General features: G+C 37.3%; 1 protein-coding gene across 1 annotated transcript; it reads left to right on the top strand.

Moving 5' to 3' along the window:
- The first annotated feature begins 79 nt into the window (after positions 1–79).
- On the top strand, positions 80–11764 carry CISD2 (CDGSH iron sulfur domain 2). The gene is made up of 3 exons (XM_030845105.3): positions 80–298; positions 8890–9104; positions 10749–11764. The coding sequence occupies exons 1-3, from the start codon at positions 196–198 to the stop codon at positions 10836–10838; spliced, it is 408 nt and encodes a 135-aa protein (XP_030700965.1). The 5' UTR covers positions 80–195; the 3' UTR covers positions 10839–11764.
- Positions 11765–25867: the final 14103 nt, after the last annotated feature.

The following is a 25867-nucleotide window of genomic DNA, read 5'->3' as shown; positions in this document are numbered from 1 at the left end:
CCCCCGGGCGCGCGCACGTCACCCGCCCGCTGCCAATCGGCGCCGGGCAGGTCGCCTCTCCTCGCGTGCCCGCAACCCCGCCCCGCCCGGTCCGGGCTGTAAGCGCCCGCCGGCCGCTTCCGCTCTCGGCGCAGGCGCGGCAGCTCGGCCGGAGAGCGGCGGGGGTCGGGCGAGGAGCGGACGGCGCTGGCCAGGATGGTGTTGGAGAGCGTGGCCCGCATTGTGAAGGTGCAGCTCCCCGCGTATCTTAAGCGGCTCCCAGTCCCCGAGAGCATTACCGGGTTCGCCCAGCTCACAGGTAATCTTTGCCTTCACCCAGTCCCCATCCTTGTAAGCTTCCCAAGGCGGAGGGTGGGGGCGGGCATCTAAAAACCCTCGGGCCGAGGGGCGGGGCGGAGCTTGGCGGATGGCTCGTGACCCGGTGAGTCTGCGCCCCGAGGGAGGTGGGCGTGCGCCGGCGCTGCTGCCTGGGAGCGTGTGTGAGGCCACCTCTCGGTACTTGGCGGCCCGGGGTGCTTATCCTCGTGGCTGTAGCCAGTATCTTTACGTGGCGAGAGACCAGGTTTTTGCAGAGAAGGTGCTGAGTTGGGAACGGGCCCATCTCTTTCATCTCCATCGCTCCCTGCAGTGTGCCTGTTTAAAGCAGGGTAAGTCATCGTTATCTAAGGCACTGTGTATCAGACTGTCCCAGCTCTTGGCTGGGTTTTACCCACATCGTGTGGGTGTGACTGTGTGGGAGAGAAACACAGACATGCACATAATATGTATTGCTGTTTTATTTAGCAACAAAATTAGAAAATAAACTCCAATCCTATAGGAGAGAGTTGACCTATCATGGGGTCATTTGAGGTCACCTCCATTACTACGGGCCTGGAGGCAATTTAGTTTCCTGGAGTTGACAGAAAGATACCTTTGCTAGTATGATGGACCAAAAATTAGAAAATGAAATTTAATGAATATATGTAACATCCTGTACTTAAGTTCCCTCCTTTACAAAATAGAACCCAGAACTCGGGATTTCACATCTAAAGGATGAAAATTTCCAGAATGCAGTCAACACTTGGAAGATTTTGTTGGGTTCTGAGCTTTACAATGTAAGTTGGGATATTGGTGAACCAGACACAGGGACTGATTAGGATGATGAGGGGGGGGGAAAAACATATTAATAAAGCAAACATTGAATTCATATGTCCTGATTACCAGGGTATGTAAGCATGAATTAAGATAATTGTGAGGTAAATAGGGCTGCTTAGCTTGGAGCAGTCTGGAGATCTATGGTAGCTGACTTAAAATACAGTATTTGGAAGGCTGACCAGCGGAAGAAAAATAAGATTTATTCTGTGTAGACAAAAAGACAACTAGGGCCAAATTAGTGATAGTTATTTGAACATGGATTTTAGCTCCATGTTCAAGAAATTTTTTTTCTTTAATTAGAGAATACTTTACCAAACAAATGGTGCTTTGAGAGCTATCCCCTCTCAGAGATTAAAAAAAAAAAAAAGCAGTGTCTGGAGGTGGATAGATTAAAATGTGATAAACTAGATGACTGTTCTAAATCTAGAGATTCTTTGCATAATGGTCATAGACATTTGCTCTTGACAAATGGATTGTGAGATTTTTAACACTTTTAGATGTTAAGGGGTTTGATAGAAAGCATGTAATTGAATAGAAAGAGTGGTAACTGAGTAATAAACATTAAAAAGAAATATCTAAACATAGGAACAACATAAAAGTAACAAAATGAAAAAACTTTCAAATCATGTGTTTGTAAACATCAGAGTCTTCTGTTGATTTTACTAGTTTATTCTGATAGATTACAGCAATTATGTAAAATTTTGCCTTTTTCTCCCCTTATCATTTCTTTTATTGAAGTACTTTACATATTTTAATGTATTCCTTATCTTGTTGTAATAACTACGTATGTATATAATCTTATTATAGATTAGCATCACAGTAGGCCTAACCATTCCCCTGCAGCTGGAAATTTGGAATGTTTTTATATATATTTTTTATTCATAATGTTCAGTGGTAAGTAGCTCTGTACCAATTGTTATTTTTTTCCTTCTTTGAATTATACCCTTGAATATATTCACTAAATGGTAATACCAGGTCAAAAGGATATGATCATTTTGTGACATTTGTTCCCAGTTGCCAACTTACCTTAAATATTTGCATTAATTAACAGCTGAGTTTTTAATAGTCAAGAAAGAAAAAAGTCCCCTTGCTCCCACCTCAGTCCAGTTAAACCTGAATTATGTGTGTTGATTCTGATTGTAGCAGGTTTTATATTCATTTCAATTTTCTGTAAACAGTATAGTTGAAGCAGATTGGAAAGTACGATATTTGATTTAGCGATTAGAAGATTTTCAAACCTTTTTTTTTTTCTTCTCAGGGATTCCTACTGTCTTTCTTCTCAGGGATTCCTAATTCCTTAAAGGCATTAAGGAAACTCAACCTAAACCTTTTCCCTCTTGAATCAATAATTTATAGTAGTTTCTTCTTTAAAGCTGTTAAATAGTTAATGTGAAGACCAATTCTCAGCAATAATGACAACTCTGATAAATATCTTTATAGTGCGTATTTAACTTAAGTCCCATTACGATGGGACAATTTAGTTCTCATTGTAATGTCCATTTATTTAGGAAACGTTAACATATTTGTAATAACTACTTTATGACAAAAATGAGATAGTCCGTTTGGCACTGGATAATGAGAATATAACACTTGCAGAATCTGTTTGGGAGCACTATGAAAGAAAAATTGCAATGACCAATTTCCTCTCTGGGTCTCGCTTCCTGATTAGATGGTAATAGCTAATGACATTTGGCTCTCTTGAATGAACTTCTTGTAGAATCCATCTTAGACTTTTTTTTTTGCTGAAATTAAAACCTGGAAGATAACTTTTCAATATAATTGTTTAAAATGTCTACCGGACCAAAAATATTTTCATTTTCTATCTATGACAATTAGAGCAAAAAAAAAGTTTCAGTTCTCATTATTGTTGCCTGTTTTTCCTTCCCTGTTTAGACCCAGTGGTTTTTTAAAAGCAATGGACTCTCTCATGATGACTCTGCGTTCTTAGTAAACACTTGAAGATCCTTAATTACTATACAGTTTTAATAGATAGCCCTTATCTATCAGAAATGCCTTATCTATCTTTGTTTAGGTTACATTGTTAAGAGTGAGGCTTTTAAGGTAAATTAGTGTAATTCTGCCCTTTGGAAGTATAATGTACTCAAATACATTGACTTTTAAAAAAGCTTTCCCTGTCATATAAACTTTTAAAATAGAATAACAAAACTTCCCATTCAAAAGTCAGAAAAGTTTATATCTAGATTTAAAAGCTAGCTATGAAACTTTGAATATAGTAGTTCTACCCCACTTAAACTAGGTAGCTGCTTTGAAACGTAATGGTTTTGCTCCTAAAGACAAAGCAATGAATCCTAAGACTATAATAATATTTTTCCCAGAGTAACACAAACATGTCAGAGCTGACCCTTCAAGGGCATTAGCTCTAGAAAGGGCCAATTTTGAGCAAAGAATTTAAGAAATGGAACAGAGTTGAAAGCATGTTCATAGCAGCCTTATTTATGATAATCCCAAACTGTAAGCAACCTAAGTACCTAGCAACAGGAGAGCGGATAAAGGAATTATGGTATATTCATAGAGTGGAATACTGATTAGTAATAACAAGAAACAAATTAATCACTGGATGAATCTCAAAAATTTTATATTGAGTGGAAAAAACCTTCGGGTATAGGAATCAGTGGTGGGGAGATAGACTAGAAGGGGACAGGAGAATACTTTCTGGGGTGATGAAAATATTTTACATATTTTTACACATTTTCAGTGGAGGCTACAAGGGTATATTTAATTGTCACAGCTCAGAGCTAAACACCTAAGATCTGTTTATTGTATGTAAATTTACCTCAATTGTTTTTTTAAACAAATAGAACAAAAGGTGAGTTTTCTTAATAAGAAAGGGTAATAAATCATTAAGTTCAAACTAAAAGAGTTGCATTTATTAACATGTAAATAATAAAGGTTATTTCTGAAAGATTGAAGAATTTTATTTTAGAAAACTTTTATTTTTGAGAATTTGGGAATATATTTACATAGTTACTGTAAGTTGTAAAAGTTTTTTCCCCTTTTCCTAGGTAGACCAACTGTATTTAAAAGTCAGTGTAATTAAAGATTATACTAGCCTTTGTGGAGAACAATTTTGATGTCATTAAAACATTTTCTTCCATGTAACCACTCTGCAATTTAGAATTCCTCAAGTCATCAAGTATTTATTGAGCACTTACTATGGGCCAGGCAGTGCTCTAAATACTGGGACACTGTTGTATTTATAGTCGTGAGTGGAAAAAAGATTTTAAAATTGATTATTAATTTCATTTTATTGGCCCTTTGGTCCTGAATAGTGTATATTAGGTTTTAAGTGGTAATAGTAATGCCATCCATTAAAAATATTTTACTTTCATCTTTCTTTGGTTCAGAAATGAAGTCATTTCTATGTTTTACCCATAATGATACATAAAAAAAATGTTATGAAATTATCAGCAGTCAAGTTGCCAGTATTATTTTTATAGTATCATTATATGCAACCTTTTTAAAAAGGAAAAAAAATACAGCAAAATAGAAATACAACAAAATGTTACCAACTCTTGAATGGTGGGATTAAAAGTTATTTTGTTTTTTACAACTTTTCTAAATTTTCAAATTTTGTAAAATAAATGCTATTTCTGATAATCCTAAAACAATTTAAAAGTGTACTGTACAAAATATACATTATACCTAACAGTTAGTAGGTAATAGATTTCCCTTCACAGTACCTAATATATCTTCAGTAGCTCAATATATATCAAACAGGTTCATAGGAAATAGCCAATCTTAAAGGTTGTTTTTTTAATTTCTTGTTTGATTTTTCTGTATTTAATAATTATTCATCAAAAATCAGCCTTAATAAATGTACTTAAAATGATTTAATTGAGCTTTACAGACTGTATTATTTTCCTTTATTATCTTTTCTGTAGTTAAATTGAAGTTTATCATCTTTAAAAAGTAGATTTTATTAAACAAGACTGTTGTATAAATTGTTACTTTGTTGTAGGAAATAATAGTACCTTTCATCACTGTATTACTATAGAGTAGTGTTTTACCAAGGAATTAAGTGTGGAAGGACAATGTTTTCTGAAGTAGATTTTAAAACAGTATTAATACCGTTTATTCCCTGAGATTTGTGGGTTACGCTAGGAAATGCTAAACTTAAGAATCTAAGTTAATGTTTTCATCTTTACATTCTCATTCATTTACTTTTTTACTTTGAGTCACTTAACCTCTCGTGACTTTTTAATTTTGTAGTATACATAATAATACTTAATGTTATTCTACATTCAAAAAACATGTATTGAATAAGTACTGTTTCAAGATACTATACTGGATGTTGGGGCCAATAACAATCTAAGATATTTATTGCCTGATCTAGAAAATAAGTATAAATAAATAATTACAGTACAATATGGTGAGTGAGAAGGGGACTGACATTTATGCTCTACATTCATTAAGTCACTCATTTAACATTTATGAGGTATCTACTTTGCGCCAGGAAGAGTAGTACACAGCTCCTTTTCCTACAGGCTCATGGAAGAATCAACTTTATAAACAGATAACAGTAGTATGATAAAAGAAACTTCGGAAAAGGGGCTTGGAAGCAAAGGAGGGAGTGATTAATTTTGCTTTGGGAAATGAAGAAAGATTTCTGGAGGAGGCATATTTGACCCCTGTTTTAAATGGTCCACATGAGTCAGGCCACAGATAGAAAGACATGGCAGACAAAAGGAATTCCTTATGCAAAGGACACAGGAAGCCTGTCACTGGGTAATAAGTAGCTTTGGCTGGCTTCAAGTACATGAGGGATGGGATATTTGTGGGAATTGAAACTGTCAAAGTAGCCTTGCCATGTTATAGAGATGGTACTTTATAGGAACACTGGTCTATAGCAGCACTATCCAGAAGCCTTTCTGTGATGATAGAAATGTTCTCTGCTGTCAAATATGGTAACCACTAGCCACATGTAGCCCTTGAGCTGCTGAAATGTGACTGGTATGTCTTAGAAACTGACTTCTGAATTTTACTTAATTTATTTAAATAGCCACATGTGTATTAATTGTGTTTTTTATTTTCTATATTTTATGATACTCGGACAACTTGGGGGCCATGCTGGCCAGGGAGAACTTGCCCCCTCCAAGGACTGGCTAATGCCAGGAGATAGTAAACTACTTGCCTGTGAGCATACTTTTCATATGCAAACCAACCAATCCAAAGCCTACACTCCAACCACTTCCTTTATCTAACTCTCACTTACCAAGCCAGTATTTCCCCTGCCCTAAATCACCCAGGGCCAGATATGAGACAACTAGGGACCACCCCTATAGCCCAGAGCCCACTGAAATTATTCAAGCTAGCCAGTCCTAAATGTTTACTCTGCCCTACCTTGCCTTTTCTGTAGAAACCACACTAAAAGCTTGTGCCCTTTTACCTTCTGCCTGTGACCAAGCCTCGTACTTCCCCATGTGGTCCTGGGTGGCACGGTGTGCCCCCTCCTCTTGGGAATTGTAAGTAAACTTTTCTTTCAACGCAGTTGTCTCCATGTCTGTCATCTTACCATACCTGAGTAAAACAGAATCCTGGGTACAAATCAAAACAGTGTGGCTAGTGGTTACTGTATTGGACAGCACAGATCTGTAGGTAGACCCCTCCCCCACAAGAAACAGTTCTTTGTCATTTCCAGAACTTTAATTCATTCAAAAGATTTATGTGGGGCTTCTCTGGTGGCGCAGTGGTTGGGAGTCCGCCTGCCGTTGCAGGGGACACGGGTTTGTGCGCCGGTCCGGGAGGATCCCACGTGCCGCGGAGCGGCTGGGCCCGTGAGCCACGGCCGCTGAGCCTGCGCGTCCGGAGCCTGTGCTCCGCAACGGGAGAGGCCACAGCAGTGAGAGGCCTGCGTACCGCACACACAAAAAAAAAGATTTCTGTGGAGTCTTTCCACTCTTGTTATGAGAATAGAACAGCCAGCTTGACTGGCAGGATCTTACCGTTACAGAATTTCATTCTGGTGACTAAAAGATTATATCCCCGAAAATTTCTACTATATGACATTGTCAGGTTTAGTTAGCAAAAGATTTTTTTCAGGGGAGTTGCTCCAATCTCCATAATCTTAATAAAAACTACCATTTATTGTGTATCCTCTCTGTGCCAGGCACTCTTACAGGTGCTATTCATACGTAAATAGGTTGATTCGTCCACAACTCATAACAAACCTTTGGCGTGGTGTTGTATCAAAAATAATTTCATTTTGGAAGAGTTAATATTAAGCCAGTCTTTGAGTAGATTTACTGAGAGAAGAACAGATAAAAGTTTAGATCTGGGGGCTTCCGTGGTGGCGCAGTGGTTGAGAGTCCGCCTGCCGATGCAGGGGACACGGGTTCGTGCCCTGGTCAGGGAAGATCCCACATGCTGCGGAGCGGCTGGGCCTGTGAGCCATGGCCGCTGAGCCTGCGCGTCCAGAGCCTGTGCTCCGCAACGGGAGAGGCTACAACAGTGAGAGGCCCGCGTACTGCAAAAAAAAAAAACAAAAAACAAAACGTTTAGATCTGTTGAATTTCATTCATAGTGATTGAGAACAGACTTTGCACTTACTGTCCTGGACTAAACCTGCTTAAGCTACAGTTTATGCACATGAAAAATGGGAATAATAATGGTGCCTACCAAATAAAGTTGTTTAAACTAACACAGTGTTAAACAAGGTAATACAGTTGCACTCTTAGCATAGTCTGTTCATTTATCATTAATATTTATTAGTATGCCTTAGCACATGACCTTCAATTTTTCTTTTTCTCCACTAAGCTATTTCTACATAGTGTTTATTAGCAAGATATCAGGTTAGCATTCAGTGAAGGATGACAGGTGATAACTCTTTAAAGGCAAAGGATTCCCTGCAGAGCCCAGCAGAGGCAGGGTACTAGCCAACATTTGATAAATGCATGCTGAGACAGTTATCTTGGCTTCCTGGTGTGTTTGTCTCCACAGGCATAGGAGAAACATATCATTTATAAGTGATATAAATTTCATTTATATCACTTATATTCCCTATCCCCCTAAGACAGTGCTGAGTACTACAGAAGGCTTTCATGAACACTTAAAGAATAAGATGTATCTAATGAGAATATTCAGGATGTGAAAATTTCGACTAGCTCTTTAAAATAGCTTTTACACAACATTTAGGTATTTCTTTAGGAATCACTATGCCTTACCAAAAAATGTAAATTAAAGCATTGAAGATGTGTTCTTTCTGAAATTATAAATCAGTGGTAAGCTATTGCGGGATATTCTGTTGTATGATTTTAGACATGGTGGAAATGTTTTCTAAACCTATAAAATATATCACATTGAATTTAGTTTATAATTATGGTGATCATAATTCCTGAAATAAAACTAAACACAAATATACTTAGGATAATTATAGGATATTTGGTAGAGGACCCATTTCTGAAAATGTTGTTTTCCAGTTTCAAAAGTCTCAAGTCAACCCACAAATAAAATAAGGTGGTCCTAGGTATAGGTGCCTTATTCACAGTTTTACAGATAAGTTTGATAGTTAAGAAATTAAAGTGAGAAGTGAAGAATAGATAAAGAATAAGCTCAAAGATGAGACATGCTGTTTAAGTTCTTTTTTTTTAATTTTTATTTTTTGTTTTTACAGTAGGTCCTTGTTGGTCATCTGTTTTAAACATGGCAGTGTACATGTCAATCCCAATCTCCCAATCCATCCCTATTTGAGTTCTATTACAGGAGCACGCAGACTTTAACAAATCTGTACATGTTTAGTTTCAGAATGGCTTCGGTTATTGCCTTTCCTTGGTGTACTTGCACTACTTGGCTACCTTGCGGTTCGTCCATTTCTCCCGAAGAAAAAGCAACAGAAGGATAGCTTGATTAATCTTAAAATACAAAAGGAAAATCCCAAAGTGGTGAATGAGATAAACATTGAAGATTTGTGTCTTACTAAAGCAGCTTATTGTAGGTGTTGGCGTTCTAAGACGGTAAGATGTCCATTTACGTGTCCACTAAAATTTTGTGCAGTTAAAATGGTTTTGCTTCTTAAATCCCCAGTTTTGTGGTCCTGTGAGATTAGGGATTTTTTCATAGTATTCAGCACTGAAAGTCTACTCTAAATTAAAGGTCGCGTCTTAATGATCACTGTATTTCCTACATTAGAAAAGTTAGACCAGCACAGAAACTTGGTTGGGCAAATTACTTAATCTTTATTACTCTGATCGTCAGGTGTTTTAAAATCTGATAATATATCAATATCACAGAAATTTTTGAGGATTTAGTGAGACGATGTATGTACAGTGCCTTGTATGTAGTATGAGTTAGTAAATGGTAAGTATAATTACGGATGATTTTTAATGTGGAAATTAAAAGTGAGTTTGATGGATGCAACTAGAGATTATCTTACTAAGTGAAGTAAGTCAGACAGAGAAATACAGATATTGATACAGTATGATATTACTTATATGTGGAATCTAAAGTATGACACAAATGAACCTATCAATGAAGCAGAAACAGAATCACAGACATAGAGAACAGACTGGTGCTTGCCAGTGGGGAAGGGGTTGGGGGAGGGGTTGAGTGGGAGGTTGGGGTCAGCAGATGCAAACTAGTATATATAGGATGGCTAAACAACAAGGTCCTACTGTACAGCACAGAGAACTATTCAATATCCTATGGTAAACCATAATGGAAAAGAATATTTTTTAAGAAAAGAATGTATGTATGTGTATAACTGAATCACTTTGCTGTACAGTAGTAATTAACACAACATTGTAAAGCAACTATACTTCAATTAAAAATAATAAACCAAAAAAAGGAGTAGTTTGGAGTGATAAATTATAAGTAGTTGATGAGATCTAGTTTGATCATAGGCTATTTGAGGCTTTAAATACAATAATGCTCATCGTCGCATCCTTTGTAATAACAAAATCTTAGAAACAGTCTAGATATCTGATAATAGAGGAATGGTTAACGTATGGTATAATACAAGTGATGGGATATTAGGAAGCTATGAAAAGCCATGTTTTTAAAAGAATATTTAATAACATGGGAGCATGATGTAATATAAGCTAGAAAAGTGTATTACAGTATGATCTCAATTTTGCTTAAAAAAAATGAGTACACAGTAAATACAGAGGAAAAAATATACCAGAATGTTAATTATTGTTACCTATGAGTAAGTTTTTAAAAATATTTTTAAAGTATTTTTTAAGTGTTACAGTGTGCATGAGTTTTATAGTAAGAAAACGTTATGAAATCATTTATTTTGAATTTAAATTACATCCTTTTAAAATTTAAAATAAGTAATGAGGTGAGCTCAGATTTAGAGCTTTATAGAAAATAAGAGCTTATTTTGATGTCCTTTTATAACTACTGTATTGACTTGTTTGGAATCATCCAAAGCTTTTTATTTAAAATCTACCAAATAATTAAATACTTAAATTTGTTAGATTTGCTGTAGTATTGGAATGTAGTTAGGTTAGATAGAGAATATATCTGTTACTCAGGAAAGCTATCTGATGTGTTTCTCCCCCCAAAGTAATGGCCTTTTCTTTATAAGAGCATGTCACAAATATTTCTATTTATTGAATCATTTAAAGAATAACACTTGTAATTTTTTTCCTTTTTAGTTTCCTGCCTGTGATGGTTCACATAATAAACACAATGAATTGACAGGAGATAATGTGGGTCCGCTAATACTGAAGAAGAAGGAAGTATAATAGTAATGAATTAGAATGGAATTCAATTGTGTGCTGTAAAAACTTATAACAGTATTTTTCCATTCTTTGTTTATAGAAGATCTTTCAAATGGTGGTCTTAATTATTGCTACTGGTTGAATAATTATTTCTGCCAATTTATTTTCTTGTTACACTACTGTTTATATTTGATACTTTGTATATTCAAACAGTCATTTATATAAAAATTAAATTGTGCAACCCTTTCATTCTGACTTCAAAGAATTAATGTATCTTCCTACAATAAAACCAACATGTTTAAATTTTAATTGAGAAAGCTTTTGACAGTGAGTCCAAAGCTGTTTGTTTGAATGTCAATATTTTCAAAAGAAACTGTACTTTAAAAATTTCTCTCTATATTATTAAATATATTATTTTTTAGTGCTCTTCTGTTTTGATCATTTAAAGTGATTTTTCCCCTTTTGGCCTTCTGTATTCCATGCTTTTTAGATCAAAAAGAAAACTATTGCTGTGAAGAATTGCTTGAGTTTTCAAAGAGAAACTCTTTACTTTATAAATATTGTTCTCTATAAATATGAATATCCCAATTTCAGAAAAGACAGGAACTGGGTATAAAAAGTTTCAACAAGAAATGATTATTTACATTATAAAAGACTTGTTTACTTTATAAAAGACTTGTTTGTGTCTGTTTACATGTGTTGTGTGTATGTCTGACTCAGTGACAGGGTGGGGTGGCAAGAACACTTACAGCTAAACCTCGTGAGCTGCTGCAATTTGAAGGTCAATTAAAAATAAAGTAAATCTGAATTTATCTTACGATGATAACAGTTCAGTGTTCAAAACTGAGTCTATATGAACATTTTTCTCTTTATTCCAGTGTATACCAATCAAACATAAAATACAGAAGGCTTGCAAAATAAACTTACTGGAGAATCTTTAAAACTTGTAATTTTTTAGCCTAAGAGTCTATTTAATTTCATATTGCAATTCTTATATTAATAGCTATCCTTACGTCTGTCTATTAAAGCTACAGTCCAGTCAGTTCACTGTGCTTGCTTTATATATGAAGAAGGTTTGGGAGGCAGACATTTAATTCTTCCAGTGATCATCAAAGCTAATAGTTGCTGAGCACTTACATGGAACAGACACTGCTCTAAGCATGGTACGTGGATGTTTGGTTTATTACATGTATCAAAGCTTCTATTATGTGATCCTGGTTTTCTTGAGAACAACAGCAGGAATTTTAAAGGTAGGGTTAGAAATGTAGGTGTGGTTTTGAGAAATTTTACAAAGTGTATGTACAAAATTGTTGCTCTTTCCTCACCTGCGAGTAGGGAGAAATGTAACAGTGCTCTCACTTTGGCTCTGGGTATTTTCTCCCTAAGACCTTTTCTTCAACACCCTTAAGGGGCTTCAATTATTTTTCCACAGTTGATCACAAGGCTTGAAAAAAATCCTCCTCACCAGAAGTTTGGATATCCTGGTCTGTGGTCATGAAATGCTTTTCTTAAAAAGCATTCACTGCAAATCAGAGCAACATGGCTTTGTACATGTTCTAGTGGTTCCCATTCTTAGATTTTACAGAAGGTAAAATTTTCCCCAAATGTGGAGACTAAAGTGACATTATCAATGTTAAAATTATTAAGTAAGAACATTTAAAAAGTTGAAAACTATCTGATAAAAGGTAATTTTAACATCCCAAAGGTAAGAAGGTTATACTCGCGAATAAAGTTTTTTTCTCCCCACATTTTCAATTGTTAAAATTTGTTAAAGAGTTGTACCCAAGTACAACTTGGGTACAACATGTGTACCCACATGTGCAACTTCTTCAGAAGCATGGGGCTGGTAGCAAGCTGGTATTTTAACTACCCCTTTATGTAACCATTATTACTAGTTGCCCTCACTTCCTTTTGTAAATTCACAGAATTCCATCACATGTGCCTTAAAAAATTGACATCTAATTGAAATCTAACTGCATCTGAATTGATACAACTTAGCTGAAGTTAAGCTGAAGATAACTTAGCTCTAGAAATACATATCTTGGGTCTCTAGAACCTTTAAGAAACAGCTGTATTGTTACAGTGTCACGTTATGATCATTTTGAGGACTGCTACACCTGACCCAGGGAACTACTCAGCTCCCTGAGTAGTTTACTTTACTCAGACGTGAGCACCACCATTACGTAAGTAGGTTTTCAAAACTGTTGAGCAGGCTTGAGGTATGAGTGACTCATTCATATCGGTACTTAAGCAGGTCGTATTATGGTAAGCATGTGACAATTCAGCTTTGAGTTCAGCGCCTCACATGATGATTCATTAAATTACATTTGTCTTTTGTAATCTAATTTGTTAATAAGTTTATGGGAAGCTAATTAAGCCAGCTGCTAATCTATATAGTTCTGTCTTCCTTATTGTGATCCCACAGTCTTCCATTGGAAACGTGCTATTAGACTCTTCCTCTGCAAAGAGAGTTTTAAAATTTTTAACAGGGTTCTTAAATTATGATGGATATTTTATTTACTACTTACCAGAAACATCTAATTGCAATTTACATATTTAGAATTCAGTTGTGGAGTATCACCAATCTGGAGAAGACCAGGAGACCTGTTACTAACACGTACTTTACTGAGAAGTGAGGGCGCTCAGGTCCCCATCTTCAGCGTGTACGTGTTCTTATTTCACACCTGATTCTAATAAGTTTCGTTATCTGACTTCTGCTCCTGAACAAATCATAAGTATTGACAGTGTCCTGCTGGAAGCAGGTAAACAAAATGTGACAGCTGACAGCAGGGGAGGGAACCAAAAAATAAATGTACTGTGAACATTAAAAGGATAGCAGCTTGAGACAACTTTATATATAGGGACCTGCACACCACAGGCCCTGAGAGCATCACTGTTAGCAAATTATACAAGTGACATTTAATGATGAATTTGAATCGAGTAGGTTATGGTATGTAAGAAGGCAGAATTATGTGTTGCATTTGGTGATAACCAATTTCCTCTTCAAATAGTTAAAAGCTGAGTGCTTAAAGTGGTTTATCCAGGTGGAAATTTTATGCAGAAAATACCTTGAATCGTTCCTTGATTATTTGGAGGCTTTATCATAGGAAGTTTTTCATTCAGTTGAAACATTTTTCAAGTTTAATGACTAACTCACTACCTAGTTTAGTTAAAGTATGAGGAAAACTAAAGGAACAGTGATTTAAACCACGTAAATCAAGTTAGATGACCTCCTCCACCTTAGGGAGGATTACAAATCATGTGTAAAAATCATTCAGCCCCAGTTCCGTGACTGCCCCACTGCCTTGCTGGCCGTGCAGTCCCTTTGCACCAGAGGTGGAATTGTAAAAGGCTCTCAGAGCTGTTGTTTTGTTTTAGCTATGCTGCATCACCTGATATCCTTTAGTCATAGTAATCTTTTGCTGGAAGCTCACTTTATCATGTTCAGAGAGTCATCTATTATCTTTTGCAGGAATCCAGTTTAGTAAAGTCATGTAGCAAGCATAATTTTTATATAAAATGTAGACTTCATATTATTAGCAATTGCATTGTGCAATTTTCTATTAGTTATGGTGGGAGTTTTTTGTTTGTTTTTTGGGGTTTTTTTGGCCACGTGACATACAGGATCTTGGTTCAACCAGGGATTGAGCCCATGCCCCCTGCAGTGGAAGCGTGGAGTCCTAACCACTTGCCTGCCAGGGAATTCCATTTATGGTCTTGCAGGACACTGAAAATCTGTTCAGAAAGGCAAATCTGTGTCATTCGGTCAGAGATGACATCACTTTCTAAGTTTCCTTTGGTTTTAATGCTTGATTCTTTGCTTACAAGAAGTATATCTGGGGCTTCCCTGGTGGTGCAGTGGTTGAGAGTCCGCCTGCCGATGCAGGGGACACGGGTTCGTGCCCCGGTCCGGGAAGATCCCACATGCGGCGGAGCGGCTGGGCCCGTGAGCCATGGCCGCTAAGCCTGCGCGTCCGGAGCCTGTGCTCCGCAACGGGAGAGGCCACAACAGTGAGAGGCCCGCGTACGGCAAAAAAAAAAAAAAAAAAAAGTATATCTGTTACTCCATTCTCTTAGAACACTGTTCTAAAATAGATCAGCCACAATATTTACAAATTACTGATGTCTATTATAAGGCTGTAATTTTCCAAAGTAATATAGAAAGGGGAAAAAGGTAGTAAATTGCATAATTACAGAGATGAACCCTGTAATAGAAAATAAAAATGTCAGCAAGCAATTCACTAAATTTTCAAATTTCCTGTAATTTTCCATTAGTATCCATCATAAATTCCTCTACATTATCATACTAAAGATATGAATCAATAACATCCATTCAATAAATTTAAGATAGAAGTACAGAGTCTTCAACTGTGTTGAATGCTGCCAAGAAGCAGCACTCATGAAAATGAATGAAATAAGATGAACTAGAAAGATGTTCATTTTAAAATTCTGCATGCAACCGTGTAGCAGCATGGGTTGCTGCTACAAAGAAAAAGAATCCGCCTGCCAGTGCAGGGGACACGGGTTTGATCCCAGGTCCGGGGAAGATCACCCATGCCACGGAGTAACAAAGCCCGTGTGCCACAACTACTGAGCCTGTGCTCTAGAGCCCGAGAGCCACAACTACTGAAGTCCACGCACCTAGAGAGCCACAACTACTGAAGCCCATGTGCCTAGAGCCTGTGCTCCACAACAAGAGAAGCCACTGCAATGAGAAGCCCCAGCACCACAACGAAGAGTAGCCCCCCGCTCGCTGCAACTAGAGAAAGCCCGCGTGCAGCAACGAAGACCCAACGCAGCCAAAAAAAAAAGCACAAAACCCCCAAAAACCTGATAAAGAAACACAAGACAAAAGAAAAAAACCACAGACCAATCTCATCTATACATACAGATGAAAAATTTTTTTAAAAGGTTAATAACTATGGCAAAAAGGATTGTATTCCAGGAATTCAAGAGTGTTTTGGTTTCAGTAAATCTATTAACACAATTACCCAAATAAATTAAAGAAGAGAAAACATGATCATATCAATAGATGCTAAAAGGCTTATTACTAAGATTCGGTAGCTATTCCTAATGAAGATTCTTGAGTAAAACAGAAATGGAAGGAAACTACTTAAACACAATGAAGATTATTTATGAAAAGCCTATAGGTATTTAAAAATCATAAGCTGTTTCAATTAAAATCAGGAACTAACAGGAATAGCTACTGTCATTAAAGATTATCTTGGAGGATGCAGTGACTATTGATATGATTATATGCCTAGGAAACCACGGAGATTAGGAAAAACAATTAAAGAGGGATTTTTAGTAAGGTATTTGGAAACGATGAATATACAAAATTTAATGGCAATAAACACTTTGAAATGCTAATGGAAGAAATATTTCATTCACAATAGCAACAAAAAAAAAGGGGGAATAAAGTTACACAGAAAGGTATAAGATCTATGAGAAAAAAAAACCTACAAAAATGTTACTAAAACATATGTATGTGTATAACTGATTCACTTTGTTATAAAGCAGAAACTAACACACCATTGTAAAGCAATTATACCCCAATAAAGATGTTAAAAAAAAAGTTACTAAAAACAATTGAACAAAATTTAAACGTATGAAAAAATACTATTGTAAATATAAATCTCTTAAAATTAATAAATTCAATAAAACTCACATTAGAATCACAAGAGTATTTTAAAATTGGATTAAACTATATTAAGATTCATTTAGAGTCAGAAAATTCTACAAAAACAAACAAACAAACAAAAAGAAAGGAACTTTACTCACCAGATATCAGCATATACTATAGTCATTGGAATCAAGTCAGTTAATAAGATAAGAAAAACAACTGCATTAAATAAGAATAAACAAGACTGATAGAAAAGAATTGAGATGAAAGTTTACTGTATGACAAATATGGTGTTTTAGTTCAAAGAGAAAACAAAATTGGACTCCCAATTTTCACTAAGGGCTTTAATGTGGCATAAAATTATTTTTTAAATGATCATTGGGAATTCCCTGGCTGTCTAGTGGTTAGGACTCAAGGCTCTCACTGCCGGCGCCCTGGGTTCAATCCCTGGTCAGGGAACTAAGATCCCACAAGCCGCACGGCACAGCCAAAAAAAATTTATTTACTTTTTACTTTAGAAAGAGAGAGTTGGGGGGTGGGGGGAAAGAAAACAAGAGACTAAATACAGGGAAAACCTGTATTAACAATTTTTTGTGACAAAAGAGTTAAAGTCAAATATCAATTATACGTAATAAATATGGAGCAAATTGCAATGGAGGTTACAAAGAGTTAATGTCTATACTACTGTGTATTATATAATATGAAATGATAACATTTACTATAGAGCACTTACAAATGGGCAAGAAAAACGCAAACAAAAACATGGGCAAATATAAAGACATAAACATAGAAGAGTAAATCCAAACGACCAAGATGTAGAAAATTATGCTCAAACTCACTAGTAATCAGGGCAATACAAATAAAGCTCTAGAAGATTGTCAGTTTTTACCCCATTAGATAGATGGTCACATATAAAGAAGAGCAATACCTATCACTGGTGGGAATTTTGCAGGAGGGACAAGGTACTCCCATACATTGGTGGCAAAAAGTACAGATTGTTACAGTCTTTTGGGAAAAAATATATTCTTTGTCACAATAATCCTATAGAAATAAAATCAGTATGTATGTCCACATATACATATATTTTTTTTATTGATCTTAATGGAAAATATTGATCTTAATGGAAAATACACATTAGAGCTGTATTAGTTGACTATATTTCTATGCCATAGTGATGGGATATATATACTCTTATTTTGAGTGTTGTGTGTGTATGTATATATGTTTGCATATGATTTTATGAGCATGAAGAAAAATGGGAATGATATATTCTAATGGGGATGACATCATTTGTCTAGAGAGGATAGGTAGAGTAAAGATGGGAATTTGGGTGGGAAGGGGAAGAGGAGAGAGAAAAGAGTAAGCAAACAGAAAAAAATACTAAATTCCATGTACGGCATCCCATTTTCAGATTATATAAATTAAACATTTGTACACACAAGAAAAAAGTTTAAAACATTAAATGGATTTGATATCATGACGGTCATTTGATGACCTTACCCAGAGCATTTTTAGATAAGTGGAAGCAAAGAATAAAGTAACATTCTTATTAGAACAGTTTGAGTAATAAATAAATAGTAAGATAGCAGACGACTATAAACTGAAACTTTACCAAATAATACCAATAAAAAAGTAAAATATAATAAATGATGAGCAAAAAAAGGGGTATGAGGCAAAGGTGGCCTCTGTATATTGGCCCATGGGTTGTTTATTTCTTTACAGCAGGCTGAGACCCATGAGCGCAAAAGCCCACTGACACCAAACTAAAATTTACCCATCCACTTGTTTTAAACATAGTCCAAACAAACAGAGTTTTAGAAATTTAGAGCTTGCCTGCTTTATATACCCTGTGAAACTGTGCCCCAAATCTGCTTGCCACAGGTAATATAAGCCTTGGGCTATAAAGACTCTAAGCTGCTGCTGCCCTTTGGAATTCTCTAACCCAGAGACTTCTGCCATGCTGCTGAGTGACATCATACATAAGCCCCCTAGACATAATACCTCTGTCTCTGATGTCTCTTTCCAGCGGTACCCTTGCCCTCCTCTCCTCGATAGTGGCCTCATGCCTTAAGCCTCTGTATGCTGCTAGGGCCTTTCCCAAATTGCAAACCTTTAGAAGTAGAACCAAAATAGAGCTTGTGTGCTCTACTGCCACCTCATGGCCATAAATTTTTCTTTGATCGGCCCTGAAATGCTCAAACTCACCCCACTTATACTACATAATAATAAAAGTAAAAATTCATCAGGAAGATACACCAGTGCTAAAATTGTAGATGCCTAATATATCCTCAGAATAAATAAAGCCAAAATGAATAGGATTACAAAGAGTAATTGACAAATGCACAAACATAGTGAGAGATGTTAACACGTCATTTTCAGTAACTGACTAAAGGGACATAAAATTAGTAAGACTATATAAATTACATAGAACTATAGTCAACAATTAAAGAATTTCTTTTTTTTTAAGCATACTTGAAATATTTACAAAAATCTAAAATACTTTTAGGCCTAAAAGTATCAAACTTTTAAACATATAGAGACTACAAAGTACTACTGTTACAAATCAATAACAAAAGCTTATTAAAAAGAGATTTAAAATTTTTAGAAATTAAAAACATACTTCCAAATAATTCATGAAACCAAGAAGTAATTATAATAAAAATTAGAACATATTTAAAATTGGATGAAGATGAAAAGATTACAGACCAATAGATATGTAATAGCTGAAGCAGTACCTAGAGGGAAACTTACCAGAAGCAATTCACATTCACGGGAAGGACAACAGCCTACACTTACAGTCTATCCAAAGTCTATATTGGCTCTTCTACTCTATGTCATAATATAGTCCAAAGAAACCTGGACCGTCTGGACATTCTGTAGAACATCACATATGTTTGTTATATTGATTAGTAAAAACAGACTAAGAAGTAGTAAGTGTGTTGGACATCTGGGACACAGGCATCCCCGAGAATAAGAGAAAACCCTTTGAAGATTAAGGGACCTACCACATCAGTGAAGGTTTTAGGGGGGTCCAGTAGTCTGGGGTAGGTTTAAAATAAAGGACAAATTATTGCATGTCACATTCCCACCATGAAGAAGGACGTACAATACTTCACAGGCCTCTTTGGGCTTTGGAGGCAGCATATTCCATAGTTAGGAATACTGCTGTGACACATACGCTGAGTGACACAGAGGCTGCCAGCTTTGACAGGAGCTTACAGCAGGAAAGTACTCTGCCATGGGTTCAGGCTGCAATACAAGCAACCCTACCATTTGGGCTATACAGCCCAGCAGACTCTGATATTGGAAGTGTTTGCAGTGAGAAAAGAGACCATGTGGAGTTTATGGCAAACCTCATTAGGAAAATTACAACATAGATCTTTGGGGTTCTCTAGCAAGGCCATGCTATCTGCTGATAATTATATACTCTTACTAGTTCCAGGCATGCTACTGGATCCACCCGACAATGGGCATTAAGTGACCATGTGGCTAGAACGTCCCATCACGAGCTTGGCTTTTTTAGACCTATCAAGGCATAAGGACAAGCTGGCCTAGTAGCAATCCATGATAAGCTGAAAGCAGCACATCAAGAATTGGGCACGAAAAGCACTACAGGACACAAGCAAGCAGTATGAGTATGTGGCCCAGGACCCCGTTTCATCAAAAACTGTTGCAATATTTTCTCTCCATCAGCTTGCAACTATGGTTGTATAGGCATTCCCAAGTTGCTCAAGGAGGAAAAAGGCTAAATTTGGTCCATTGAAAGGTCATCTCAAGATGTGGATGCAAGCCAAAAATGGATCACTGCCTACTTTAGCTCTGGAAATATAGCAATAAGATGAAATTCTCCTAGTATGCAGAACTTTGGACTGTCCACCTTGTCATTCATTTTGCATGGAAAGAGAAGTGGCCCAAGGTAAGAATGTATCCAGATTCATGGTCAAATGACTTGGCTGGTAGGTTAGAGGTTGGAACGAAAAAGTTCGGAAGATTGGAGACAAAGACATCTGGGAAAGAGGCATAGGGAAGGACCTGTGGGAATACAGTAGACAAAAAAATATGAAGATTTTATATTACATGTTAACTCCCACAGAGGGTATCTACCAACGATCAAGTAGAGGAAATGATTCAGCCAGTTGATGTGAGCCAGCTTCTTCCAACCTTAGTACTGGTACAATTGGTGCATAAATATAATGACAGGGATGGAGGCTATAAAGAAGTCCAAACAGCAGAAGTTCCCACTGAACAAGGCTGATCTAGCCATGCTGCTGCTGAATGCCCGAACTGCCAGCAACGGAAAACAACACTGATACCTCAGTACGGCACCATCCTTCAAGGAGATCATATAGTCATACAGTGACAAGTTGAATACATCAGATCTCTTCCATACAGGAAGGAGAACAATTAATCTTGACCGGAACTGACACTCATTCTGAATATGGATTTGTCTTTCCTTCTCACATGGCCTCAACCTGCACCACTACTCAAGGGCTTACAGAATGTTTGATCCACCAACATGGAATCCTGTACATCACTGCATTGGATCAAGAAAGGCTCTTTACAGCACAGCAGTTGCAGCAGTGGACATGTGACAATGTGATTCAGTGATCTCATCATAAATCACAAACATCATAACAACTAGAGGCTGCCAAACAGAGTGAAAAAGCCTTTAGAAGCCCTTCAAAGATACAAGGGTGGGTCACCAGCATATATATGGTGGGTCACCATATCTCCAGTAGAAAAAAGATCAATGGAGAAAGAATCAGTGACATATTTACCATCAGTTCCAGTGATCTTCTTGGAAATTTTTTCTTCTTATCTCTGCACGTCAATGCTGTTATAAAATGGAAGCAGAAAGGAATATGCTTGACACCCAAGTGATCCACTGGGAGATCTCTAGGTAAAATCGTGTTCCATTTTAATGGCTCGATTTAAGTAGACAAGTGTAGTAGCCATGGCTGAGCATGGCATTCTACATTCACTTGAAAAGGAATGGAGACCTGGGCTCAGACAACTCAGGGGTGATGATCTGGGTTGCTCTACCAGGTAGTGACCGGGACCAGCCAAGGTGCTAGCTAAGGGTGAGAGGAATGTAGAAGAGACAGTACGTACCTGGATAGCAGAGAAGGGAGATGATGGATTGAGGGTGCAGGACCAGCTGCAGAACTAGGGGCTATATAGTTCATTCAGTGAACATTTCTTTTATAAATTTCCCCAGCAGAAGAACCGATCAGAATTCTGGAGGAGCTTTTCCTAGATAGAGTGAAATTATGTAAAGCAACAGATTCAAATGATACAGGGGGTGCACTGTAATATGTTCTGTGGTGTGTAGCCAGTATTCCTCTTTCAGGACTGAGGCAATCATTCCCCTGAGGGCTCTGCGTGTTGTCTGTTGGGAGTTTACAACCAAAGCCCTTTGTAGGGAGTGCCCTCAGATAAAAGAAACTCTATAGTCCAAATTACACTCCCTCCCTGAGGGCAGTACATATCCAATGACTACTTGATTGGAATTCATATTAATCGTTGCCAACAGAATTTTAAGTGATATGCTGTTAGTGAAAGAAAAATAAAACTTGAGATGAGCTGATGAGAGCTTGAGAATGGAGGCTGTTGGTGAGAGGACATCATGTTGATGTGGTGAGGGCTATTGAAATTCAGAGTGCTATTTGGGCAGAAGGCAACTGAGAGAGGTTGATATGAGGCCCAGACTGGGGCACTGGGCAGTAACAAAGTATCTGGGCTTCAGTTTTCTCATCTAGAAGAGGAAGGAGTCAGACTAAATTGTCATCAGGTGTCTTCCAGCTCCTGTATTCTGTAATTCTAAAGTCCTCTGCAGAACGTACAAACAGCACTGAGGGACAATACTTCAAATCTGTGACTGACTTACTAATGGAAAATGATTCTTTAATACAATGATACAGATGGTTATCCATAACCTAGAGATTCCTACATTCCTACATTTACAATTCAATTTACAATTGAATTGTAAATTTCAATTGGCAATAACTCATACGAAGAAGCACAGAAAAATATTCAGTTTTTATTAAAAATAATATGACCTTAACAACAATGCTCTTGCCAGTGGAGTATAATGTATAAATTAATGCAGTAGCAAGTAAAACAAAGCAGTGAGTATAACAAAAAAGTAACAGACTCACACACATAGAGCACAAACTAGTGGTTACCAGTGGGGAAAGGGAAGAAGGGAGGGGGGATATAGGATTAAGAGGTGTAAACTACTATATATAAAATAAATGAGCTACAAGGATATATTGTACAGCGCAGGGAATATAGCCAATATTTTATAATAATTATAAATGGAGTATAATCTATAAATTTTGAATCGCTATGTTGTATACCTGAAACTAATATAATATTGTAAATCAACTATGCATCAAGTAAAAAAATAAGAATTTCTGGAAAAACTATACTCCAAAGAAAAGAAAATGTAATGTCTGCTAAAAACTTAATTTAATTTTTGTTCCATTTCTTTAAGACACTAAAGCTAGGAGCTTCCCTGGTGGCACAGTGGTTGAGAATCTGCCTGCCAATGCAGGGGACATGGGTTCAAGCCCTGGTCTGGGAAGATCCCACATGCCGTGGAGCAACTAGGCCCATGAGCCACAACTACTGAGCCTGTGCGTCTGGAGCTTGTGCTCCACAACAAGAGAGGCCCGCGCACCGTGATGAAGAGTGGCCCCCGCTCGCCACAACTAGAGAAAGCCCACGCACAGAAACGAAGACCCAACACAGCCAAAAATAAATAAATAAAATTAAAAAAAAAAAAAAAGACATTAAAGCTAACACCCTATCCAAGGGCTGTGTGTAGGAATTTAGGGTAGCTACCCTTGGCAAGGACACTGCTCATGCCTCCAGGAACTGTTTGACAAAGAACCGTTTCCCCCACAGGCCTGTGTGCAAGTAGGAGCAGCCCTGTCTTTTGTCTCAGAGCCTTGCCCACCAGGTATCCAACCATCGTATTAATGGGAGCCTGCATGGCCAGTGCTCTGAGCCCTCACATGTCAAACTGTCTGGCCTCTAGGAAAAACGCTTTCATGTCCTGGGTCCCATATGTGCCCTAAGGAGACCACCAGGCACCAGAGGGATTGACTGAGAGAAGACCCCTGCACTGGAGCTTTGGGACTGGACTGCGGCATTCTACAGTGCCTTGAACTGGGGACAGAGGGAAGCAGACATCTTTGTTGCAAAAGAAACCAAATTGCGACATTGAAGGTCTTCATTACTCAGGGAAAATTGAGATTAAAAAAAAATTTATGAAGTGAAGCCATTTAAAAAGATGGAAATAAATGAATGTTTGTGACTTTATATTTAAAAAGAAATGACAAATTATGAAATAGTTTGTTTTAGCTTATGTTTAGAATAGGCTGTGAAGGCAACTCTTTTTAAATTCTTTGAACAAACAAAGAATAAATCAAATGTTGATTTAGCAGGCATAATTTTCTGAATAGATTGTCTAATAGTGTGATATAACATCCTTGATTTCACTTTTGACCTTCATAGCACAATCATGAAGAGGACGTTTTTGCAAAAAAAAATACGATAAAGCTACTAAAATTAAAATATTCTGGTATTAGTAGATAAACAAATAAATCAGTGGAATAGAATAAAACTCCAGAAATAGACTCAAGTATATATGGAAATTTAATATATGATAAACAAAAGATACCTCAAGTCACAGGGAGAAAAGGCTATTTTAATAAATGGTACTTATTATGGGTGAATTGTGTCCCCCCAAAAACATATGTTAAATCCTAACCCCCAGTACCTCAGAATGTGACCTTATTTGGAAATAGGGTTATGGCAGATGTAATTAGTTAAGGTGAGGCCATACTGGAGTAGGCTGCGCTCCTCATGCAATATGACTAGCTTCCTGATAAGAAGGGGAAATTTGGACACAGAGACACACACAAAGGGAGGATGATACAAAGACATACGGGGAGAATGCCATGTGAAGACAGAGGCAGAGATTGGAATGATGTACCTATAAGCCAAGGAATATCTGGGACTACAGTGAGCTGGAAGAGGCAAGGAAGGATTCTCCCCTGGAGGCTTTGGAGGGAACAGGACTCTGTTGACACCTTGGTTTTGGACTTCTAGTCTCCAGAACTGCGAGAGAATAAGTTTCTGTTGTTGCAAGCCACCCAGTCTGTGGTACTTTGTTTTGGCAGCTCTACCAAACTAGTACAGTATCAGATAACTAGATAACCATTTGCAAAAATTTAACATTGAATTCATACCTCACCTCGTATATCAGGGTAAATTAGAAATGTGTCAGATGGGCTTCCCTGGTGGTGCAGTGGTTAAGAATTTGTCTGCCAATGCAGGGGACACGGGTTCAAGCCCTGGTCCAGGAAGATCCCACATGCCATGGAGCAACTAAGCCCATGCGCCACAACTACTGAACCCGCGTGCCACAACTACTGAAGCCCGCACGCCTAGAGCCCATGCTCTGCAACAAGAGAAGACACCGCAGTGAGAAGCCCACGCACTGCAACGAAGAGTAGCCCCTGCTCGCTGCAACTAGAGAAAGCCCGCGTGCAACAACGAAGACTCAATGCAGCCAAAAATAAAATAAATAAATTTATATATTAAAAAAAGAGAAATGCATCAGAGAAGTAAAAGGCAAAAGTAAAACTATACAAGTGCTGGGGAGAAAATGAGTGAAGTCCTTCCTAACTATGAACTGATATCTAGATGCATGAAGGAAAAGATTCATATATTCAACAGTATGAAAAGAAAACTCTTTTGCTTAACAGAAAAAGCACTGCTAGCAAAAGAAAAAACAAAAGAAAAACTGGAGAAAATATTTGTAATTTATATCACAGACAAGTGGCTATTCTCTCCTACATAAAGATCTTTTCAAAATAGAAAAGAGAGGGACTTCCCTGGCAGTCCAGTGGTTAGGACTTTGCCTTCCAATGCAGGGGGTGCAGGTTCGATCCCTGCTTGGGGAGCTAAGATCCCACATGCCTCTTGGCCAAAACACCAAAACATTAAAAAAACAAGCAAACAAACAAAAAACCCAGAAGCAATATTGTAACAAATTCAATAAAGACTCCAAAAATGGGGTCCACATCAAAAAAACTTTAAAAAATGTAGAATAAAATAGAAAAGAGAAATACCCAAAATCTGATGAATGGACATAGGACATGGACAGATAGTTTACTGAAAAAGAAAGGCAAACAGCCTTTAAACCTATGGAAAGATGCCCACTCATTAATCAGAGAAACTTCAAGTTACACTGAAATACCATCTGTCATTTATCGGATTGGCAAAAATCCCAAAGTTTGACAATAAATGCTCTTGGTGCGACCCTAGAAAAGAATGCCCAAGTGTGCACGTGCACACCGACCCCCTCCCCCTCCCACAAGCGCTTGTTTTCATTCATTGTGGGATTATTTATAACAGC

This window comes from Globicephala melas, chromosome 5, assembly GCF_963455315.2.
Source record: "Globicephala melas chromosome 5, mGloMel1.2, whole genome shotgun sequence".
In the NCBI taxonomy this organism is placed as follows: domain Eukaryota; kingdom Metazoa; phylum Chordata; class Mammalia; order Artiodactyla; family Delphinidae; genus Globicephala; species Globicephala melas.
The sequence above is the reverse complement of the archived record's forward strand: the minus strand, read 5'-3'. Positions and strand labels throughout refer to the sequence as shown.

What these genes read in the sequence shown, in the direction of transcription:
- CISD2 (XM_030845105.3), top strand. Translation starts at nt 196, where the DNA reads ATGGTGTTGGAGAGCGTGGCCCGCATTGTGAAGGTGCAGCTCCCCGCG. An exon ending in CGGGTTCGCCCAGCTCACAG is followed by an intron (nt 299 to 8,889) that starts GTAATCTTTGCC and finishes GTACATGTTTAG; the next exon opens with TTTCAGAATGGCTTCGGTTA. An exon ending in GGTGTTGGCGTTCTAAGACG is followed by an intron (nt 9,105 to 10,748) that starts GTAAGATGTCCA and finishes TTTCCTTTTTAG; the next exon opens with TTTCCTGCCTGTGATGGTTC.